Source organism: Aythya marila (assembly GCF_965140915.1).
Source record: "Aythya marila genome assembly, chromosome: 1".
Lineage (NCBI taxonomy): Eukaryota > Metazoa > Chordata > Aves > Anseriformes > Anatidae > Aythya > Aythya marila.
Genome location: NC_139042.1, coordinates 61,062,606 through 61,084,502, shown reverse-complemented (window position 1 = coordinate 61,084,502; position 21,897 = coordinate 61,062,606). Strand labels below are relative to the sequence as shown.

At 36.7% G+C, this 21,897-nt stretch overlaps 1 protein-coding gene across 2 annotated transcripts in view; it reads right to left on the bottom strand.

Moving 5' to 3' along the window:
* ANKRD10 (ankyrin repeat domain 10) overlaps positions 1–21,897 on the bottom strand; it is a 36,533-nt gene that overhangs the window by 3,021 nt on the left and 11,615 nt on the right. For both annotated transcript variants that reach the window (XM_082754348.1, XM_082754349.1), the window contains exons 3-5: positions 20,050–20,141; positions 5,016–5,251; positions 1,509–1,604 (exon numbers count right to left, since the gene is read on the bottom strand). In XM_082754348.1, the coding sequence (XP_082610474.1) occupies positions 1,509–1,604; positions 5,016–5,251; positions 20,050–20,141 (424 nt within the window). The remainder of the gene's footprint in view (positions 1–1,508; positions 1,605–5,015; positions 5,252–20,049; positions 20,142–21,897) is intronic.

Below are 21,897 nucleotides of genomic sequence, written 5' to 3'. Positions count from 1 at the left end.
AGCTTTGTAACTCGGTGGATATACTAACCAGAATTTCCTGTATCATCCCTACATGAGTTAAAATAACCACATCAACTGAACTGGCTAACCACAAATTCTCACTGAAAGTGAAAAAAAAAAAAAAAGCACCCAAACCCATCAAGACATCAAGGCTAATACTTCAGTGATGAAAACGCACAGAAGGAATTTCAGATAGTGTTTATTAACTGAAAAGTGCAAAATGTTAACTGGTTAAAAATAAACCCTTATAGGCTGGCTTTGCCAAATCAAATTTAATAAAAATGGCACTACTGTTAGTTAAGATGCAAAAGTAGGTAATGAATAATTCTAGTGATAATTATAGAATGTTACTACTTGTTAAAAATTAGCACCTATAGCAAGAGAGAATATTTATGAAAGACAATCATTTTTCCATAAATAAGAACACTTGGTAATTATCACTGGAAAATATCATAATCTACTTTTTAAGTACTGACTGTATATATATGTATATATATTACTTCTAATATATTAAAATATCTATCTGTCATCATTCCCTTTGGCGAATCTGATCTGTGGTACAAAGCATAAGCATTTTTATCACAGAACACGCTAAGAAATTCATTTCTCAATAATAATGATAAAGCACTATAATAGTAACTCTATGAACACCCCGGGGTTACCAAAAGCATCTTGATTCAGCAGCCCTGAAAAAAATCTTAGACCATTAATATTCACTAGCACTACTGACATGATGACTGTTTCATGAAGATCAACGTACAAAGTCCAAACAATTTTCCAAGGTACTTTAGTTCCAAATACCAGTTTAAGCCCAGCAATATGAAGCTTTTTATTTGCATTAAAAACCACAGATTTGCTCATAGCAGGATCCTGCACTTATATTGCTGTCTGAATAAATTTTAAACACACTACGTATGTCTAGACTACCCTATATAGCATTTTTTGAACTATTTTGAATATAGCTTAGTTGTTGTATTATTTTCAAAGCTATATATAAGTGCTACAATGTTTCCCTATCAAGTCTTATTAGCAATGAAATCTATTTAATGGAAATGAAATGAATCACTTAAATTGTTTCTGAATCTTCTATAACCTGAAATCATGGCAACTAAAAGCAAGGCACAACATAATACAAGCCTTAAGTTAAAAGTGAAACAGCCACTGTCGAGTTCGGTTTATCTGAGAACTACTAACAAACCTTCTCTTTCACCATTACAATATTTGTCATGAAACAGCTAATTTTAGATACCCACTAAAACCCCAGAATAGTGGGCGTTACAGCAATACAATGGTTTTCGAGACTCTAGATGACAATGTGCAAAAGTAAAGGATTAAGTCTGATACTTAAAAATAAAATGCGTATTGGTTCTTGCAACGACAAGGCGTTTGCATTGCAGAAACAGTGTATATTTCAATTTCTTTTGGTCCAACAGAACTACTCTCCTGTTGTTTGGTGTCTTCAACCATTTGAATGTTGTTGTAGTTAACAGGAAACTGTCCACTCCCACCTGATACAACAGCAAACTCTCTGTCAACGTGCATATTGTCAGCATCGTCCTCAACTCCTCCATTCATCATTGGTATTAAGCCATCAAAGCTGTAAGCTGATGGAAAAAAAAGAGGCAAGCTTAGTCACTGGTGCACACTTCAACATTCAGCCAACAGGTAAGTATTTTGGTTATTAAAACAAAAACTTTCTACATAGAAATCTTGGAATCAGAGAAAGGTTTGGGTTGGAAGGGACCTTACAGCCCACCCGGTTCCACCCCCCTGCCATGGGCAGGGACACCTCCCACCAGTCCATGTTGCCCAAAGCCCCATCCAGCCTGGCCTTGCATCTTTGTTGTTTGCTTTTGATAGCTTCTGATTTGTTTTGAGATTCCAAATGGGAAACGAGCAAATGTTCAGTAGTTACACTTTCATTTCCATCCCTCAAAATGGAGAATTACCAGAGTACCTATCACACTTTGCACCTGTGTATCAGTTGCTAGCCTGATGTACTAACAGGTTGACTAAAGAGGAATTTAGGTTACCCACATTTAAGCTTTACAGCATGCCCGATGGATATGAAGCAGTCTCTATCCCAGAGGATGTCCGCCTGGCCAGCTGGGACCGCTCCCTCCTTGGCTCCCAGTTCCCAAAAACCCCGTCCCAGCCCTACAAGACTGCTCCAGGGCTCCCTTCAAGAGCTGAACAAACCAATCTCTTTTCTGATAAAGCCAAAAAATGGCTACTCTACTGTGGGAAATGCTTTAACAAGCCAGACAGGCTTGACTGCAGTGTCTCTAATAGCTAGCAGCTGAGGTACTCCTGCAGTATTAGCCCAGCAGACCCCGCACTGCTCTCACACCAACACTAACACGCCTTTTTGTACCCTGCATACACTCAGCATTATGTTTTAAAGGGCTACATCAGTACACTGGGAGTCAGCTTGCATTACCTTGTGCACAACAGAAATTTTGGTAAATTCTTTGTTTGTAAGGAGCCTCCAGCAATCACTAACGTGTTTCAGGGCCAAAGAGCTCGCGTGGGGCTTAAAAGAGACCAGGGCCTTGGATCAGTGAACCTCACATCATCCTAAATGAGGAAGGGAAAGGTGTTTTCTGCAGCTACCCAGAGGAATATGACGTGCAGTTCCACACTGGCACATCCAATGGTACAGCCAGCATCGTTCCCTGTCCCCATCCCACAAAGGGCAGGCAGCAGCCACAGTGCTGATACAGCCGGTCACCTCTTGCTCACAGCGAGCCAGCGTTGTGTGGAGCACGCAGGGCAGCCTGCCAAGGGCCAGGAGCTAGGTGGACGGGGATGGGACTGTGACAAATGCACCCATAAGATGGGTTGGCCCGGCATGCATCACCTGTGCATTTGACCCCGTGCACCAAGGAGCCTGGGAAGCAGGGAGAAGAAGGTGCTGGATCCGATTTCACAAAAATGGACATAAAACATAAAACCCTGCTAATGTTTCTAAGCCCAAACTATCTGGTGTACGTTCTGAATGCTGTCTTGAAACAGGAGTAGTTACAGATGTATATTTGTTACATTCAGCTTATGGTGCTCATTTTTATATTCCAATAGCAGAGAGTAATTCATTTCCATCGCAGTGTATCATGTATCAGCGTTGCGTAATTTTGAGGCCAAAGGGTTTTAATACTGTGTGCCTGGCAGCAGGTATACATGTGTGCATATGAACAAAATTATGTGTACGTAACTCATGCCCCCTGCCCAGTTTAGCTATTTCAGGACAGCCCAACCCTGCTGCTTACAGTCCCACGTTAAGGCACGATGTATAGGTTTTCCAAAGGAGGGATTGTTCTAACTCAGGGTATGGCCATCAAAACCCTACCCCTTCCAGCAAACACAGGGTGTCTACACGCTCTGAAATCTAGAATTTGCCACGCAAACAGCTTTAAAGGAAAGGACAAGAGGACAGTGTGCCTGTGATAAGGGCAAAATTGCCCCAAAATTGGTAGTGCTTTGGAAAAAGGCTAGCTAAGCGCAAAGATACACTGATGACTTCTTATTACTCACCTTCACTGTTTACAAAGTGCCTCAAGACCAGTGACTCATTCCCACCCCAACAGGCTTCCTGCATTAATATGACAGACATTACTGATGCCAATGCCTTTGAAGGCAGACACATCTGATCAGAAACTTCAGCTTCAACAGTCTGGATGCACCTCTTAATTACTCTGAAAACCCTCAAGCAAATGCAACAAAGCATCTCCCTTTGCTCGCAAAGGTCTTAAAGAATTATACTTGTAAAATAAATTCAAAAATTACTCACACTGCTCCTCTACTCTAATGTCTCCATTTTTGGTTAGGAGACATCATTCACTTAAACATATTTTGTTTGCCCCATCCACAGCTGCAGCTGTTTATGCTGAAAGGAAATGCAGATACTGCTATTTCTTGGCAACATACATCATAAAAATAGCTAGCCCAGTGCCACTCCTGCACATTTTGGGGGAAACACAACCTCGTGACTAGATTGGAGGAATTTTCTGGAACTAAGAGATTGCTGATTATGAACAGTCAGAAGGAACAACTCTTAAATACTATGGAGAGACAATACTGATGTCATTTACATTGTCCGTATCAATTTTAAAGCATTGTTTTGGCCTCATTTCCACTCTTGTTCACTGGAATTAAGCACCAGCTGAGCCCATTTTATTTGGCTTGCTGGAGGCCGCATCTGTTAGAGCAACATAAACTTTAACTGATGAAAGTGGCTTCAGTGACGACCTGCAAAGTCCCTCTCCCAATGCTGGACGCAGGAATAACAAAGGAGGTTTGAATACCGAATGCTGGATTCCCTTTAATAAGAGCTTAATGGAGTTTAAGACCAGAACTATCAAGGTACTATCCCATCACAGCTGGCAGGGGAAGCAGCGATATCCTCATCGCACAAGGCCGAAAATGAATCCTCAAGATTCATTCTAGTCTGACACCCTCCTGTAACTTATCCATTCCCCTTCCCTTGGAACAAAATCCTTGGGATTTAATGTACGCTCACTTAATGTCACCGATATAATCTGTATCAACTGAGAAACTTTTTTTTGTATCACATTTATTTCATCCATCTTGCCTAGTAAACAGTTTCTGAAGTGTGAATGAATCCCGAAATGGAAAATTACCATCAGAACACCCGGGCTTCTTTGTGAATTAAGGCAATATTATGTTGCACTCCAAAACAAGAAGAAATTGAGGAAGGAGCAGAAGCTAATTTCAGCTGCTGCTCTTCTGCATGTTATTCTTGGCATCGTGTAACTGCAGAACTCTCCGGAAATAGAAATTTCTGAACATGCCAAGATGCTAACAGGGATCTTATGGCATATGTATATTCTTCAAAGGATGGAAAGCTTTATTTACCTACCTCTTGTATTCACATGTATTTTAAGTATGTCGGTGAGTTTGTGAATAATACTCAACATCCAGTCTGAAAGGCTTTAAAATGTTTATTTTCCTTTCTTGGCAACAATATCACCCCATCCCTTTTACCTCTAGTGTCTCACCTTCCGTTCTAGCTTTCTTTACTCCAGCAGACTCCGTGTCTTCAAAGGATCTCTTTCGACTTGTCCCACCACTGAATGGGTTGGGACCTGCGTTCTGATGAACCCCATTTAAGGTGCCATTGCTATAGTAACGATTCAGGTGACAGTTCTGGAGGTTCAAGAGAAACTGGGCACATTCTTGGAAGCCCTGGGTATGTGCAAGGTCTGCTGCTGTCAGGCCACTGGCATTTCTCAAGCTGTACAATACAAAGAAACTGAATTACACTCATTCATCAACCTAGCTGGCTGCTGCTGCTGCCCTTACTGACTATCTATCTGTTGGCGATGAGAGAAAGCATACACTTAGCAAATTTCCATTAAGAAATTAGTTATCAATCTTAGTATTATAACTAACTTAACTTTTCTCACATATATCTGGCTTCTAAGCAAAATTTGGGAGACAAAACACTTTAAAATAAAATCAATATACTATATGCCTTAAAAAAGCATCTTCCTATTTAAACTTCTCAAAACGTTTTATTCTAAAATAGTCTGAAGGCCTGATCTTTACGTAAACTTCAGACTAATTTAAGCCTTGAACGTTACCACCTTCTGCAGTTTATTTTGCAATCTCTATCTTGAGTAAAAGATCAAATACTCAAAACAAATTTAACATGACTTGGCAATTGTCCATGGCATTCTGGTTTCTAAGGTAACAACAACATCACTGTTCCTCCTAACAATAAAATATACACATACATAGAAAAAAAAAAAAAAAAAAAAGATAAGATGCTATACTTAGTTATGCTTTGCTTATAGTTTTTTTTTTTTTTTCTGGTTTGTTTCTCATTTCAAAGTGTGTGACATCATAAGTGTTGGGACTTGCTTTGTTATTTGAACCAAGACTTTTTCCACGTACAAGAGAAATGGCACTGGATTTTGAACATCCTAATATACCAAGGAGCTTATAAATGAAACCAGATTAAGACATGTAGACTTGTGGAGGTTTAATTTGCAAGAATGCTGTAGGCCATGTATTTACACAAACATACAGTATGTCTGCGCTTAGACATACAGGATCCTGTCAGAAGGAAGCACAGAGAACTGGCAACAAGAAGGCTAGAAGTGACACAACTAGACTGTGAAGCAAAAGATATGCCAATGAATCTTTCCTACTTTTTCCCCTCCTTTCAAACCACAGCTAACTAGTCAGAAAAATGGAGTTTTGTTTCTTGGCTTCAGTAGTTTATACACAGTATTTATACTGTAGTAGTTGAAGTCTAAGTCTTAAAAGTCCAGAAAGAGTTTAGCCACAGAATGAGAATTCAGAAGATGAACAGACCTGACTCCTCTGTTGTAACTCGTATCAAGGAGAAGACAACTCAATCCAGCTCACGCAAAGAACACAGGGCAAAAAGCTCAGCTTTACTTCCTAGAACACTGCAATTTATTTGCTGTAACAATGAAAGACCAGACAGATCTTCAGAAACTATTGCAGCAAGGCTAATTCCATAAATAGATACAGCTACATTATGTAAGGTTTGGAAGGGTACTTTGAAATACTACAGAACCAGAAAGGTTATTAACTAGGAAGATCAGGGTAATCTCATTCAATTCTAGACTATTTTAAGTGGTCACTTACTTGGACTATTAGTGAAAATCCAGAAGCGCAGCAAAGAGCATCCCAAAAAGCAAGACTTTAGGAGACTGAAAAAGCTATTTGGTCAAAAGAAATGAAGTCTCAAGGTGGAGATATCAGCTTCAAACACCTAACAGACAGCTGCAAAGAGACTAATGTGTTCTGTGCATCCAGTGCTGGCAGTGTATGAATGGGATTAACAAGAGCTAAGTATATTTTAAATAAGGCACTAGGAGAAAGTTTCAGAGTATAAAGTTGGTTAGGGCTGTTGAATCTCCAAAGTGTTTTTTCACCTGCTTCTTTTTAAGAACAGACTGTGAGGCCAGAAATTCTGTGAAACGTAGTCGATCCTTTCCAGGGCTACACCAGATGGCCTGCTGTGGATCCTGCTAACCAGTATTCAGTGCTCTTCTGGCAGTTCTCATTTACTTGTGCTGTAATACAGATGTAATATTTCAATATTGATTTTGAACAAAGCCACTAACTCCATTCTGTCTAAATTGTTTTAAATTTGCTGGCCCAAAAAGGAAAATAAAAGAAATCTAAATGTGCACATTAAAGATATGCAAAGATAAAAGCATGACCAAAACAATACGGTGTTAACACCTGATTTCATGAAACACCAATGAATAATAATTCTCCCATTTAGCAGGTGTTGTTGAACAGTATAGCTCTGCTTTGAAAAAATGGACTGTAAGACAAAAAAAATAGACTGTAAGATGTAACTGTCAGACAGACTAAGTCACCATTTCCCAAAGTAATGGTTAAGTAATGGATATAAGCTGCGAGAGGCATTTGGAGATGTACGAACTAAGACCCAAGAGTGTAAGGCTATATGTACTAAATTTTGAGAAAGTTTGTTTCCCAGAAACAAAAAAAAATGAGATCTAAATTAATGTCTGACAGATTTCAATATGTAATCAGCTTTGTAAGATTTTATAGATCTCTCCCCTCCCCACTTCTTAAACGCCTTATTCCTAACAGGCAAACAAAAAAAAGTACTTGTCCTAAGGAAGTATTTTAGCAATACTGCATAGATTTTCTAGGGGCTCAAGCAGACTGGATGTAACATTCTTGATTCTAAGAGTTTAGAAATTTCTCTCTCTATAAAATCTGAGTCTGAATTTAACAATTTCACAAGAACTCACTTTGTCAGGAAGTTAGAAAAAAAAAAAAAAATATAAAGTCAAATAAAAGGGGATGCAGACGACTCTAGAAACTCGCTGGCCAACTGATACTCAAGAGAAAACAACAGAAGTTCTCTCTGCTCTCTCAGTGGGAATAATAACATAAGGAATTCTTCTACATTCGGTTGTCAAGTTCCGTGAATTTAATAGAAACTTGATTATTCTAGGACTTTCAAATCCTTTCACATTTCACTTAAACGTGCTTGTATTCCAGTATTTTCAGGAAGGAGAAAAGCAGAAGTCAACAGAAACGGCACAAACTTTTTTTTTTTTTTTTTTTGAGAAAAATGAAACCTAATCTAGAAAAATAATGTTCTACTTCTTTAGCAGCTTTTTTTTTTTAGCCTTCTCTAGGAAAAAACGAAACAAAAAACAAAAACAAAAACAACCTGTCACTGGCAACACAAATGGCTAAAAGAACTAGCCATGCTACACTAGCTCATCATAACTGCAAGAAATATGGCAAACTCAATTAGCCCACGCATAAATCAGAAAGATATCGCGGTTTTACCAGATTGGAATAGCTTTATGACATGAATTCATCAAGAAGTGTTTCCAAAATATGCAATTGAATAAGAAGTAATGCCATCACTGTGAGGATTTTGAGTGCATAACAGCAAAATCCAGTCCAATACAGCCTTTCCAGAAACCCTGAAGTGAAATACTAGAAAGAATTAAAAAGCTCAGCCATCTACTCCACCACTCTTTAAAAGCACTGATCTGGACTCTGAGTAGTACTCCCCTGTCGCAGCAGCAGTTACAAGGAACTGGGAACACTTCTCCTGAATCTCAAATTACCTCAAATGATGCCAGCGTTTGGAAATGAAGCAGCTAGCTCTGCTAGGTCCATAAGCTAATATAAAAGCTGTTAATGTAAACAGACTTTATTCTGGAAAGGAAAATAGAAATGGCTCACTGCACTGACCACGTATAAGATGCATAAGGAGTTCAATCTCTTACGTGCAATCTGTCTCTATGTCAGTTCTTGATTATGAACTGCAGTGATGCAAACTATCAGGTGAAAAAGAAGAAGATTCTTTTCAATATTAAGCCAACTATGTATCACACAGACTGCATTGTTAAAAAAAAAAAAAAAAAGGAAACTCAGAGAGCTAATCACCGTGTTTAAGTAAATTGTCAACTGCCTCAGTTATTAGAGATGTCCCATGAAAGGCACATTCCTTAATTTCTCACAGCTGCTTATAAGAACAATTTGACTACATAAAGGGTACTTTAACTAAAACCAACTTCAAGACTTGGGCTGTGAAAGAAAAGTAGTGAAAAAAATGCAATCCTTTGGACAAGATGGATGGAAATACCACAAAGTTTCATATTTCTCGAAAAACTTTTTCCACCCATCCTTGATTTTTTTTTTTTTTTTTTTTAAGTTAAAAATCCTTTTAGTACTAGTTATGAGCTGACTTTAACCCTAACCTTGAAAGAGCCAAAGAAACTGAGAACATACTATCAGATATTAAATCTTCAGGTAAGTGGCCCTTTTATTCCTTCTCATAATACTGCAAATATGACAGCACTATTTCTCCAACTATTACTCACAACGTACAACTTATCAAGGAACTTTTCTGCAGGTTCTCTCTCTCCCCCCTTCTCTCTTTCTCTTTTCTTTTCCCTTAAGATACTACACTTGAAAACAAGCTTGTATTTCCTTTCAGGCGTTTTCTCAAAACTAGGCTACCTAGCTGAAAGAAGACCAAGCATGTAACAAGCTAGACAGACAGGTATTTTCCAAAGATGCTTTTATGAAGTAGCTATCAGATGTGAAAGGATGGAAGAAAGTCATACTAAAGAAAAGAAAATCAGGCTAAGCCTTGAAAAGTTACATGCAAGTTACAATTAGACAGTCTTTTATTAAATAGCACATTCATTGACTCAGTACAGTATTTTCTATTTACCACCAAACTTCCTCTCTTCTCCAAATCAAGTCCAAAAAAGTAGATGTCTCTGAAGGAGGTCAGTCCAGCTACAGAAACAGGTGGAGAAGCTCAGGAAAGCAGACTGAAAACTATACCTCTCAAAAGACGATTCTTGTGTCCTGTTCTTTTTTTGGCACCTACTCCAGACAGGAATATGTATAAAGGGTTGAATTGAAAAAAGTGAGAAACATATCTGACTTAACCTTACCCAGAACTAAGTGCAGTTTTCGTTGTCAGGAAATTGATTCGCTCTACGCTTAGAAAGCACGAACCTTGCATCATTTCCATTTGATTTTCCATTCATATTTGAAAAACAAATGAGTCCTCTTAAGATAACTTGGCAGTATTTCATTTTGCTTTATAGTTTATTCATTGTATTTATGTAACTCTTATTACTGCAGATAAATCAGAATCACAAAAAGCATGATGTTATTTACCCTCAGCCTTCTTTGTAGACAAAAATCCAGGAGCTGGGAATGATAAAGATGTATTATTTTCCTTGAAGAATAGAAGTGTGGGATGCTAACTCCAAAGCAAAAGAAAAAAAATACAATTGGAAAGATACATTTTCATACTATAAAGTTATTATAAATAGAAAAGGTCCATGAGAATAGTTGACGGAAATCTGGATATGGAGAAGTAGAAGTAGGTGATCTTGAGGTTTCTTGACAGATTACATTTAACACTTGAATTCTGTAGTGACAAGTGTTTTATAAATGAACTGAAAACACGCACTGTTTATTAAGAGTTAGAACTCTGACTTTCGTATATACATTTATTCACATACCTTCTATAGTGCTTAAACAACACTCTTACAACCCAGTATTTCTTCATCCATCAAGAGATGTCCACAGGCAGTCTTCAAAACTGACTAATCTTGGCATGAAGAGAACTTTTTTTTTTTTTTTAATTTTGTTTTTCTCCCTCCAGTTGACATTACAACTCCCATTTTAAAGGCCCAGTTCATCTGAGAGTCTTGGTATCAAATTAAAGCAACTATAAAGAGGATACTCTTGAAGCTTATGCTTAGTTATTCCCTACTTCTGAAATGCTTTTAAAAAGGCTGTGTGCATAACTCAATCATTGTTCATAAACAAATAAATATCCTGACCAAACAGGATTTGAATATAGAAACACAAAGGTAACTTTCAATTTAGCCTTATTTTAGGGAGATTTTTATTATCTCAATCTAACCACAATTTGTTGTTTTGAGAAGTTCCCTAAAGGAAGGAAAAATCTGAGACAAGCTCTCAGAAAATATGGAAGATAATTCTACTGTGATTAAGGTACAGAGAGTACAAAAAAAAAATAACTTAAAATTGTTTAAATGTACCTTCTTGTAAGGAAGATTTACTTCAAGATAACTCAAAAAAATTACTCTTAGAAGGATCTGTAGAAAGAAAGACTTGTGTTTCTTGCATTGACTTATAAATTAAACTGAATTTACTTAGACAAACTTGATTCTAAGTTGCTTTAGTTGTTCATATTTTTATACTCACAGAAAGAAAAAAATCAAGTACATTTCTGTGTCTTTGATATGTACTACTTGAAATACTCTATCTTCCACTTATAATGTCACATACCTTGAAAAACAAAACAAATATTTGCTACAAAAATTCAACATTCAATCTTTTTGAAAAAACAGTCATATGCAAAAAATTCCTCTAATTTTAAATAGTGATTACATCACCTACAGCTCACTGTGCTTTTGTTAATGCCATGCGACAATCTAAGAAAATAAACCACAGTTTTTGTATATCAATGTAATATCTGTTAAAAAATACTGATCTCAACTTATCTATTGTTAGTTTACAAATAAAAAAAAGTAGATAATTGTAAATTAGGGTAAGCAAAGCATGCAAATCTATAGATTCTATATCTGAATTCCTAGATTAGCATTAAAACCAATCACCGCAACAAATACCTCAACAGTATGCCTTGTGTGCAGAAAGGAAGCGATACTGAACATTCAATGCCACAACTGTAAGGTTTTCGGAGAAGCACCTGTGGCAGTTTCAGCAGTTTCTATATGGAATGCTCCCCCTTTCTAGGATTACTTGAAAAAATCAAGTCAATTCGAATTACGTAGCTGTAAAACATTGACATGTGTAGTTTTCACAGTTTCAGAATCTTCTGTTTGATTTAAACGGGCAATGGTGCATAAACAGGAAACTTATAATCATAAGGGATCACATATTTGCAGGCAACATTAAGCTTAAAAGTTACATTAACAAACATAAAGTGCTGTAGCACATTATTCATTATGTAAGCCATTCTCATGTGACCACCTTAACAACAAGATACTAAGCCTTTTATGCCTTTAAAGCATCATTACGTTCATCCTGAAACCAATTTGTCAGTTCTTCACCGAAATTTATATAGAATGGATTAAAATTACCAGTCAACTCATGGCTTCAATTACTTTAAATTTAGTAGGCTGTATCTCAAGAGAATTAGTAACTATTCCTATACAAAAATTAGCAGATACAAGGATTAAAACAAAAGGAGAAAGAAAAAAAGAGATCAGAACACGAAAACGCCCACAGTGAGAAAAGAATTCCTATAAACATCAGTATACTAATCTAAAATTTCTACAGCAAAGTGATTTTAAAATACTAAACTTTAAGTGTTTTAACCCTTTGGTGTCCAAATACAAAAGTCACAAAATAGTTTTGATTTTTTTTAGATACCAAGAGAAAAAATTTTCTTAACTAAACAGATGCGTGCCACTGCTGGGGACAGCTACAAAAAAAATCACGCTAGAATTACAAACTGGGCATCTACAAAGGCGCAAGTTGGTGCCAAGTTTTTATTTCACAACAAAACATGTGGCAGCTGAAATTATTTTAGACCTTTTAGAACAATCGTAGAGATTTTCAGAACATCCTCTAAAATCGTAACAAGGTGAGCATATTGGAAAGAAGGAAGTTCTTCTTTGTGAAGAAGATGATTTTTCATCATCAGAAGGTGATGTTTCATCATCAGTATTATGGTCCATGAAGAACTACGCAGCTGTAATGAGCTCTCGTGTATATAAGACACATTTGCTCACAACTGAGCAAATGCTGGCACAAGGAAGAATTCATTAACCACGGTATGCAAATTAGAAATCCTACATTCATCACCATCAGATGTTGGTTTATTGATTTGGTTTCCAATTTAAATTCTTTAAGAAAGACCTCGAACAGTGGACTCAGATTTTCAGAGCATCTTGTAGAAATGATCCACATTTCCAAGTAAACTTTTATCTGAAGAAATGTGTGACTTTGCCTGCTAGCAGCAATCAACATTTTTCAGTTTATACTCGATTACATAAGAAATTATTCCTAAACAACTCACAAAGGTATTAAGGAACATGTTAACTCTTAAAATGACAGCATGCTTGCAACACTGCATAACAGAAAAGACCTGCACTATGCAAATGAAAGTAGAAATTTCCTAGATCACTAGCAACAATGAATTCCAAAGCAACTTCTTCTTTTTAGTATTGCAGCCACTTTAAGTCCAAAGACAATAGAGGAGTTATTTAGCCAGCCAACTATGAAAATCGGAACCATCACTGCTGCTACTAGTATGTTTCTAGGCACAGACCAGGAAGTCCACAAAAAGTTGCTTACAACGAGGAAAGCATTATGGAAGACTTCTAAGGAAAAGTTCAGAGTAAGCTCTGAACTGAAAAGATGAACAGTGTTGTAATGCAGAGTCCTCAAAGATGCCTCTGGTAGCGAATACAATTACCTTATTTCTCTTGAATGTATAAATTGAAAAGCAATGACAAGAGAACTTGACCTAGAACTTGAAAAATTAAGGAAGCAAGCTTTTTTTCAAATCTGCCAAATTCAGAAAAAGGTTCAAGAGATTTAGTATAAAAATCATAGACAGTAAGACCTTGGGAAAACTAAAGAAAAAAGGTAAGTTAATTTTAAACAGGTATTTTTGTGCCAAAAGAGGGAAAAAAAAGAATGAATGAAAGGACTAAAGGTATCGGATGGAATTGTTATTTTCCAGTAATATGTGTGACAAGGGAGAATAGGATGTCTTTCGAGCTACATAATTATTTTTTTTTGTCCTCTTACTCAAGCAGACAGAAGATATTTTGGATTAAGAAACTATTGACTTGTATGAAACCACTTTAAAGGAGCTTCACAGAGCATTTTCAACTTAGACTTTCTTCAAAAACAAAACAAAACAAAACTATCTACCAGGTATTGAAAACATCTCATTAAACAGAAAGAAGGAATCGATCTCAAACAGAGTAGTAACGTTCTCCCTAAGTGCTAGCTTCCAAGGCTTTTCCACGACTTGCTAAGCTCCATGCAATGAAATACAACTCATATAACCTGTAGCACAAGTCACACAATTTAAGAAAACTGTTTCTGACCAACCTGAACACGTTGTGGGCCATGCTACAATTGACTTTTTTTTTTTTGTCCAGATTCAAAGACACTTGTTAAACTATGATCAAGTCAACTGAAAACACCCAAACTAGAATAGCAAATGAACCCCCAATCAACCTATCTACCACCAGAAGTTAATTGCAACTTCTTTGCTTTAACAATTCTGCAGGCAACATGTACCAGCAGATCAAGCACAGCATCCATGCAGATCGCCACCCCTATCTATGTCAGGACTAACCATCAGAACTATGCAGACTGTTGTATTTGGGAATACACTGCACCCTCGCTTCTTCCATTGTACCTAACATGTACAATGTTAGATCACTTGCCCCTGAAAAAACCCTAACATTCCTGTCAGAAATCTGAGTTATCAAGACTTCAAAGTCTTGGTAACACCTCATTTTTCCTTATCCATCTCTTTTTGGACCGAAGAAAAGCCAAGAAACCAGTGTTATAAATCACAAAGGCTTGTCACTAATGACTAAGCTCCTCTATCAATCTGGACCATATCCTGTGTCCTTTTTATGTTCCAGAAAGGTCACAAAATATCATGGCTTTAATGAAGAATTTAACTTTACTCATAAGAAGTACCACCTCTCACTTTTTTTTTTTTTTTTTTTCCTATTTCTGAACTTACGTCAACAACTACTATTGTTATTCCACCTCCACCGAATAATCCACTCTCAAACTGAACAGCAACTACTGAGTTTGCCACAGCTTCCTGTAATTACTCAAAACAGCTTTAACTGTGAAAACTACACTTTTCCATCCTGATTTACTCTAAAACTGAGCCTCTCCCGCTTTCTGATTCATTAGCTATCCGTACACATATGAGCTGCTTCAGTATTCCCAAATCCTTTCTCAAAACTAACCCAAACTACTTCCTTATTTCATGGTCACAAATCATATTAAGTTCTTCTACAACAACAATCAAGTATGAAACCAAACGTGGAAGAAATTAACAAGCTTTATTTGTAATTATTGCGCAGAAGAATTAGTTTCACCACTGAAATGTACAAAACACTTTGACTCTGCCTCCCTGTATGAATTTATATAGGAAGGGAAAGGAAGAAAGAGACCCCAAGCCTGCAGCCTCCATACTGCAGAACAGTAACTACGTGAATACTGTGGTTAAGGCCCTAAAAATGTTTCTGATATATAATGAAAACAGAACAGCCACATTTTTCTTAGCTATACCATACTGCCTAGTAATGCAGCAGTAGTTAATCCAAAAGTTTGACAGCTGAATGGGGAGCTGGCAATCAGATTTGTAAAAGGAGTACTGTATGAAGCAGTGAAGCAGTTTGAAAAGTACCAAAAAGATCATGTAAGTATTAATATACTAATTAACAGGTAAGAACAATTCTGTTGAAACAGTACCTAACTGCTATTCCTAAACAAAAAAATAGTGAGGATCAGAAGCACTATTCTCAAGACGGGGTTATGGACTGTAAGACAGTAGGATGTTGCTTTTTCTACGCTGAATCAGTATAGCAGCACAGCTTTGGAAGTTAAGAGATGTCACTGTAATGGTATTGCAGCCATAGTCAGAAGTACTCTAACACCACACAGGCTGCAGTTCTGTAATCATAGTTGGGTAGCTAAGTTAGCTAGCTAACAAAAACAAGCACACACTAAAAAGAATTGCAAGTCTCTGCTAAGTTTTTAAGAAAGCAGGAAGAAAACCAGAAAGATGAAACATTACCTACTTCCACGTAGTAAGTACAACTCAGCTAACAGAGGAGATGTCAAAACCCTGAGACAGTTTCAGGGAACAAGCCACAGAAGTTTCCCTGAAAGGGGAACTGGTAGAAGCAGCAAAGGAATAGCTGATTTCTGCTGTTTATGCTCATGAAATCTACACAAAATTCTTCTGTCTGTTCACTAAAGAGGACTGAGTTTCAGAAAGTAAAGTTGCAAAAGTGCAAATGAGAGGAACGAAAGCTCAGATGTTACAGGAGTGATCATAATTAAAATGTGAAAGATGTCACTTCAAAGAGAAAAGTATGACAAGAATTTCACAATTGGCTAATCGAAAGGAACTAAGAAGAATCTGTTAGATTTCTGCTGTGAAGGATGAAGAGCCGTTGTGAAGAAGTAAAATGAAGTTAAGGATGCTTTTTTACAAGCATCACAATGCAGCTCATGACACATGAACTTTTGCAAAGAAGAATTAAAATTAAGCCACTGTCAAAGAATGGTAGTAAAGTTCTTGCTGCAGATCTACATACGGGAGATAGGATGCTTCTGGCACTATAGGAGGCAGGAATTTACATATTTAAACAAATGCAAGACAGCTTTAATAAGAAAGTGGCTGAAGTATCTGCCTCAGCTAGAATTATAACATCATGGTAAGTCTGTCATCTGGTAGAAACAGATGCATGGGTATTATTTGTTCCAGCACGTCAGTTACTCTCCCCAGACCTGACAAGCAGAGCATGAGAAACCAGAATGGAAAAGTAACTCTTCAGGGTCTTGCAGCATCCCATCACGGTATACAAAGTGATTTCTCCAAAAACTGTAAGATTTGTGGTAAGGAGATAAGAAGATTTCCTATCCCAATATTCAAGTATTTTGACCAAAAAAACCTCTGAAGTGATGAGCCACTACTCGTGCTCAATTGGATGGATGCATAGCGAGCCACATCCTGACCCTTAGGGTGCATCTCAATCCCAAGAGAATATTGCATTTGAAACTTCTCTCCTAGCTCTAAATCAAGTCGCTAAGAAATAAGCAACTGTTCGAGTGACAGTTGCAGAAGATTTTTTAGACAAAAAGAGGTGAACATGATGATGCACAAGCGAAATGCATTGAAACAGCCAAGGAATGAGAGAATTAAGTTCAAATTAGTATAATTAACAGCTGCATCTGCTTCCTGTTTTTTTGATTCAATAGTATCCTGTGTTTAGAGGTCATTTTTACATTTATATACATGCTGTGATATGATCTTTGAAACTGTACGATATCCAGCATTTCAAAAATAGTGTAAAAGAGCAAAACAAAACATGGCACCAAGAAGGCTTTTCCCTGTAAAGAGCTGTGGACACTTGTTCGTCACCATTATAAATAATACACAATTAACCATACATAAATTGCATTAATTATGCCGTTTCAGTGAAAATCCAGCAGTTATTATGGATACTTTAAAAGGTACTATCCACATTAAAAAGTCAGTTACACAGCAAACCTTTTCACTCATATGAGGACATTGTGACCACCTGCTTCCCCCTCTTCAAGGGTCCATGAATACCATAGTTAGTGGAGCAACCATTTTTATGGCTGTAGGACATACTGTGCACAGAATATGCTTCAGCTAAAATGAGAAGGTAAATACCACAAAAAAAATCAAAATATTTTCACTAGGGTACAGTTATTATTTTTTAATATTACTAAAAAATTTACACAGGAATAGAGTCCTAAATTCTCTCTCATCAATTAGAAAAACAATGCAACAACTTCATGAAATTTAGAGACTGCAACATATTGTATTTCTCTGCAAAAGCAATACACTAACAAACCTGAAATAAAGTGAACTAGAACAATTCAAGTCAGGCGATTACTTTTATCCTTACTGGACCACTGTCAATATTCTTTGGCTTCCAACATAACTGAACAAGTGAAGTAGGCAGGAACAGGGCAGACATTGATATTGAATATTACACTAGTCCAACTCACTTTATTTTAACAGCAGTATTTGAATAATCACTCATAAACAGAAAATAGTTTTCTTGCAATATTACACTATTATTTATTATTAGTGTAATAATGAAATCTTAGCATCCCTATTCTACTTTCTGCATAGAACTATATAAGGGATGGTGCAATACTTGATGTGTACTATAAATATCAGGGATAAGTGGCATATTTGACTATTTGCAGTCAAAAGGGACACTGCATCTTCATGTAACTAGATTTTGATATCATAACTGTATGAAGAAATAAAGACAAAATTGCATTAGAAAATCTAACCTCCAAAAAAAGGGCATGCTCACCATCAATAGAGATCAGCACTTTAGGCTTAAGTTAGTGCTTGGTTCTCTATTTAGCAAAACTCTTGCCTTTGTCCTATACAGTCAATGATCATTTCAGTTAAAATATCTTAATTAGAACTATAATATATGGAAATGGCCCTCTCCTTTTCTTCTTTTCTTCTAATTGAAGCCACAAAACTAAACTTTCAGAGCACCTACATTTTCAAGATGCTACAAAAATCAGGAAATCAGCATAACCATTAGAGATATGGGTCCAGTTTTCAAGCCCAGATGAGCCAAAGTTAATCAATGTCAGAACTGTACCTATGGATTTAGCCTAATTTAACATCCTGAGCCTGCGCACTACGTTCTACGGAATAAAACCTTCACCCTAATCAGTCAATTAACTCTCTCTCAGATGGCAGGGGCAGACTTTTATCCAATTCCTCCAAATGAGGAACATTTACGCTGCTCCATTTATGGGTTAGGACCTATAGAAACTGAGACCAGTCTATCCTACTCTAACACAGATGCAATTCAAAGTTAGAAAATTGCAAATTCAAGTGATTTCCTGTTCCTAAAACTGATAAAAAAAAAGTCTAAAGGCTGGAAACACATACCAAGTTTTTTGACTAGAGCTTGCAAATACAACATTAAAAAAGCCAAATTTCCAGTATGTAAATTAAAGTTGCAGCCACATCTCCAACCTCAGCCATTCCGCTCCTAATTTTGAATCTCTATGGATGTAACACTTTCTCTTCATTTACATCAGACTCAAGTCACTCATTTCATGCTGTTTATGCACTTCTGCAACTTCTCTTTTGATTGGAAGCTTTCTGAAAAATCACAAGATTACATACTAATTGATGATGATAATTAAGGTTTGCTCAATTCCACAGTAAATTTAAATCCAAGTTTATCTTAACACATCTGGAAGTGAGTGCAAAATGGGAATTTATGAATTTACAACTGATTTCATGAACTTGTCAATAACTGACCTTGCCAGCTGCATGAGTTACCTCACTGTAAGTCTTCTATGAAGTAATCTCTCATCTAAAGCAATTTGTTCATTACTATTAACTTTAAAGGTTCTCTATTTCCTGACTACTCTATGATACCATTGAAAAAGTTAAATTTTATGGTAGATTAATCAGGGCAGCATTACAAAAACAGTAAGATGGAAACCAAAGGGTAAAACAGGAAATTAACTACACGATTCTTATTTGACTTACAACTCAATAGTTTCATCACATTGCAGGTTAAAATACAGTAACTAGTTACCATTTAAGATAAAAAAGGCTAGTTCTAATTAAAACAAAGTTCTAAAGTATTTACATTATTATAAGCCATAGAGCTTATACTCAACATTTCTAGGTGAAAACTGCATCCATTTTGTCCATGCTGTAAGTTGCAAAAGTTTGTGAGATTTTCTGAATGTGTTTGCAGTACATAAACCTTTAAAGAAAAAAGTTAAGAGGGCAAATATACACAATACACTAACAAACAGCATTAAACTAACTGCAAAGAGTGTGTGAGAGAGATGCTATTTTGCACATAATGTTGCTTTTGCATTGCTTTCTGTATTTATTCACCAGTGTAAGGTGTAAATTAATTGCAAAAGTAACTACATACTAGATAAAGTGTATAATTTGGGGCCATCTCACAGAAGCGAGATCCCTTTTTTAATATATCACATATAAATGCAATACTAATGTAGCACACTGGTACAACTTCAGTTAAATAAAATTTACTAGACATGCAAAACATCTTGGGCCTTATTACAGTTGAACATGTCTAGCTGTCTTTTAATCATGTGTCTGCTGTTTTGATTTTTCTTTCTAGTATTAGTATCTATGTTTACCGGTCTAAGTTAGTCAGCTAAACACACAACAATCAACAACGACAAAAAAAAAAACACCTCACTTACTCTATTTGCGCACCGTGAGCCACAAGGGCACTTATGGAATCCACACTACCAGACCGTGCTGCTTTATGAATAGGAGTTTCACCAACATAATCCTGTAAAGACAAACTACATTTTGTCAAGCATAATCTTTCAAAAAATCTTATTTTTACACTACTCATTTTAATTAAGAAAGCAGATATATATATATAAATAAAGCAGCATTTATTAGCTAGCAAATACATCAGGTACTTTATCAGTATTTTAAATTTTGCAGTAGGCTTTCACATACTTTTAGGAACAACGATAAGGGCATCTGACTTGCATATACCTTTAGCTAATAACCAGGTAATCAGCAAAATCACATGGAGGAAGACTTGTTAACAAAGATCTATACGTACTAGTGGAAGAAGTTACTCTAATATTTATTTCCTAGAATCTTCATTCCCCAGCACCTTGCCCTAAGCAAGCCATCTCAAATTCAGAAGCACTATGGCCACGATTGTGGGACTATATTGCTTTCAAACCCCGCTGTCACACTTACCCAGTACTGCACTGCACAATAAACACCCTCCAGGTGAGATGTATCTGTGAATAACTCTACTGTAACATAAGCATGCCCAGTGCTCACAGGCCAGGCCAGATCTCTCCTGAGACATGCACATTTGACTTCTGTGTCCTAAATACTTTCCTGTCTACTTTTATTCGTTTAAATTCCATTAGTGTTAACCATTAAAAGCATTTTGTTTTTCAGGCAACCCCTCTCTACAAGCTAGTTAGGTAACAGGGAAAAATCTACACAATTTTATGAATGCAATAGGTAAGCAGCAGGTGAATTCCATGCATCACGACCACAGGATGCAGATGAAATTCAGGACTTGCGATTAAACAACTATAATTAATTAAATTAATACTTAATTTTAATCATTATTAATTGATATTATTAATAGTAAGGTATTAGGAATCACAGAGAAGAATTCATAATGAAACATGGCCTTGGGGTAGCAAGTAGATGTTCAGTTAGTTTGGTTATGTTTTTTTCCATCCTCAACACTTCCAGTGCACAGCAAGCTTTTCCTTCCTCCCCATCCTCCTCCTTTCCTTCCCAAATTTTGAACAGACTTCACCGCCTGTTCCACTGACATTAAATATCGTCTGTGTGTGTGTACCTCATTCTGCTTCCCTGTTGTTTCTTTTATTAAAACATCACACTAGCTATTGAAGTAACGTAACACCTTTACCGATTTGACAGCCTTTACACACAATGGTGTTGTTCAACGCTTAGCTCTGCAGCTCTGGCTACGCTTCAGCTCTATCTGAAACACGAACACTTTCACAATATGATCCTACCACCATCCTGACTGAAGGTAATGTGCTTTAAATTGTCTGCCAGGCTTCTCAGAAATTCAATCCCATTTTCTAGACCATGTAAATGTAACTCGAAGATTAATTTTGGATTATGTTTCATACACTCTCAATCTGCTATTTGCCAATTTTATTTTATAGTAAAGTATTTTTATAACGCTACAAATTCACTAAGGGTAAGCAAGTTTCCCATTGCTTAAGACATACGTAGCCAAACAGTGATACACCTAGCATCCCCAGCAGGGAACAGCAATGGTACCAGACAAATTTTACCTTATAAAACTAAGGCAAATTGCTGAGGCTGACAGAGTTTGGAGACAGAAAAAAAGCAGAAAACTCCTTGGGGTCCTTAGCGATTATGAAAGAGCCATACACTCCTTCCAAAATGGCTGTCTGGAGCTGATGGATAGAAGACTGCTTTTCAATGAACTTTATATAATTCCTCCTATTTATAACTTTTCTAGAAATTACAGGAAGACAGACACGTTGAATGGAGGACACAATTTT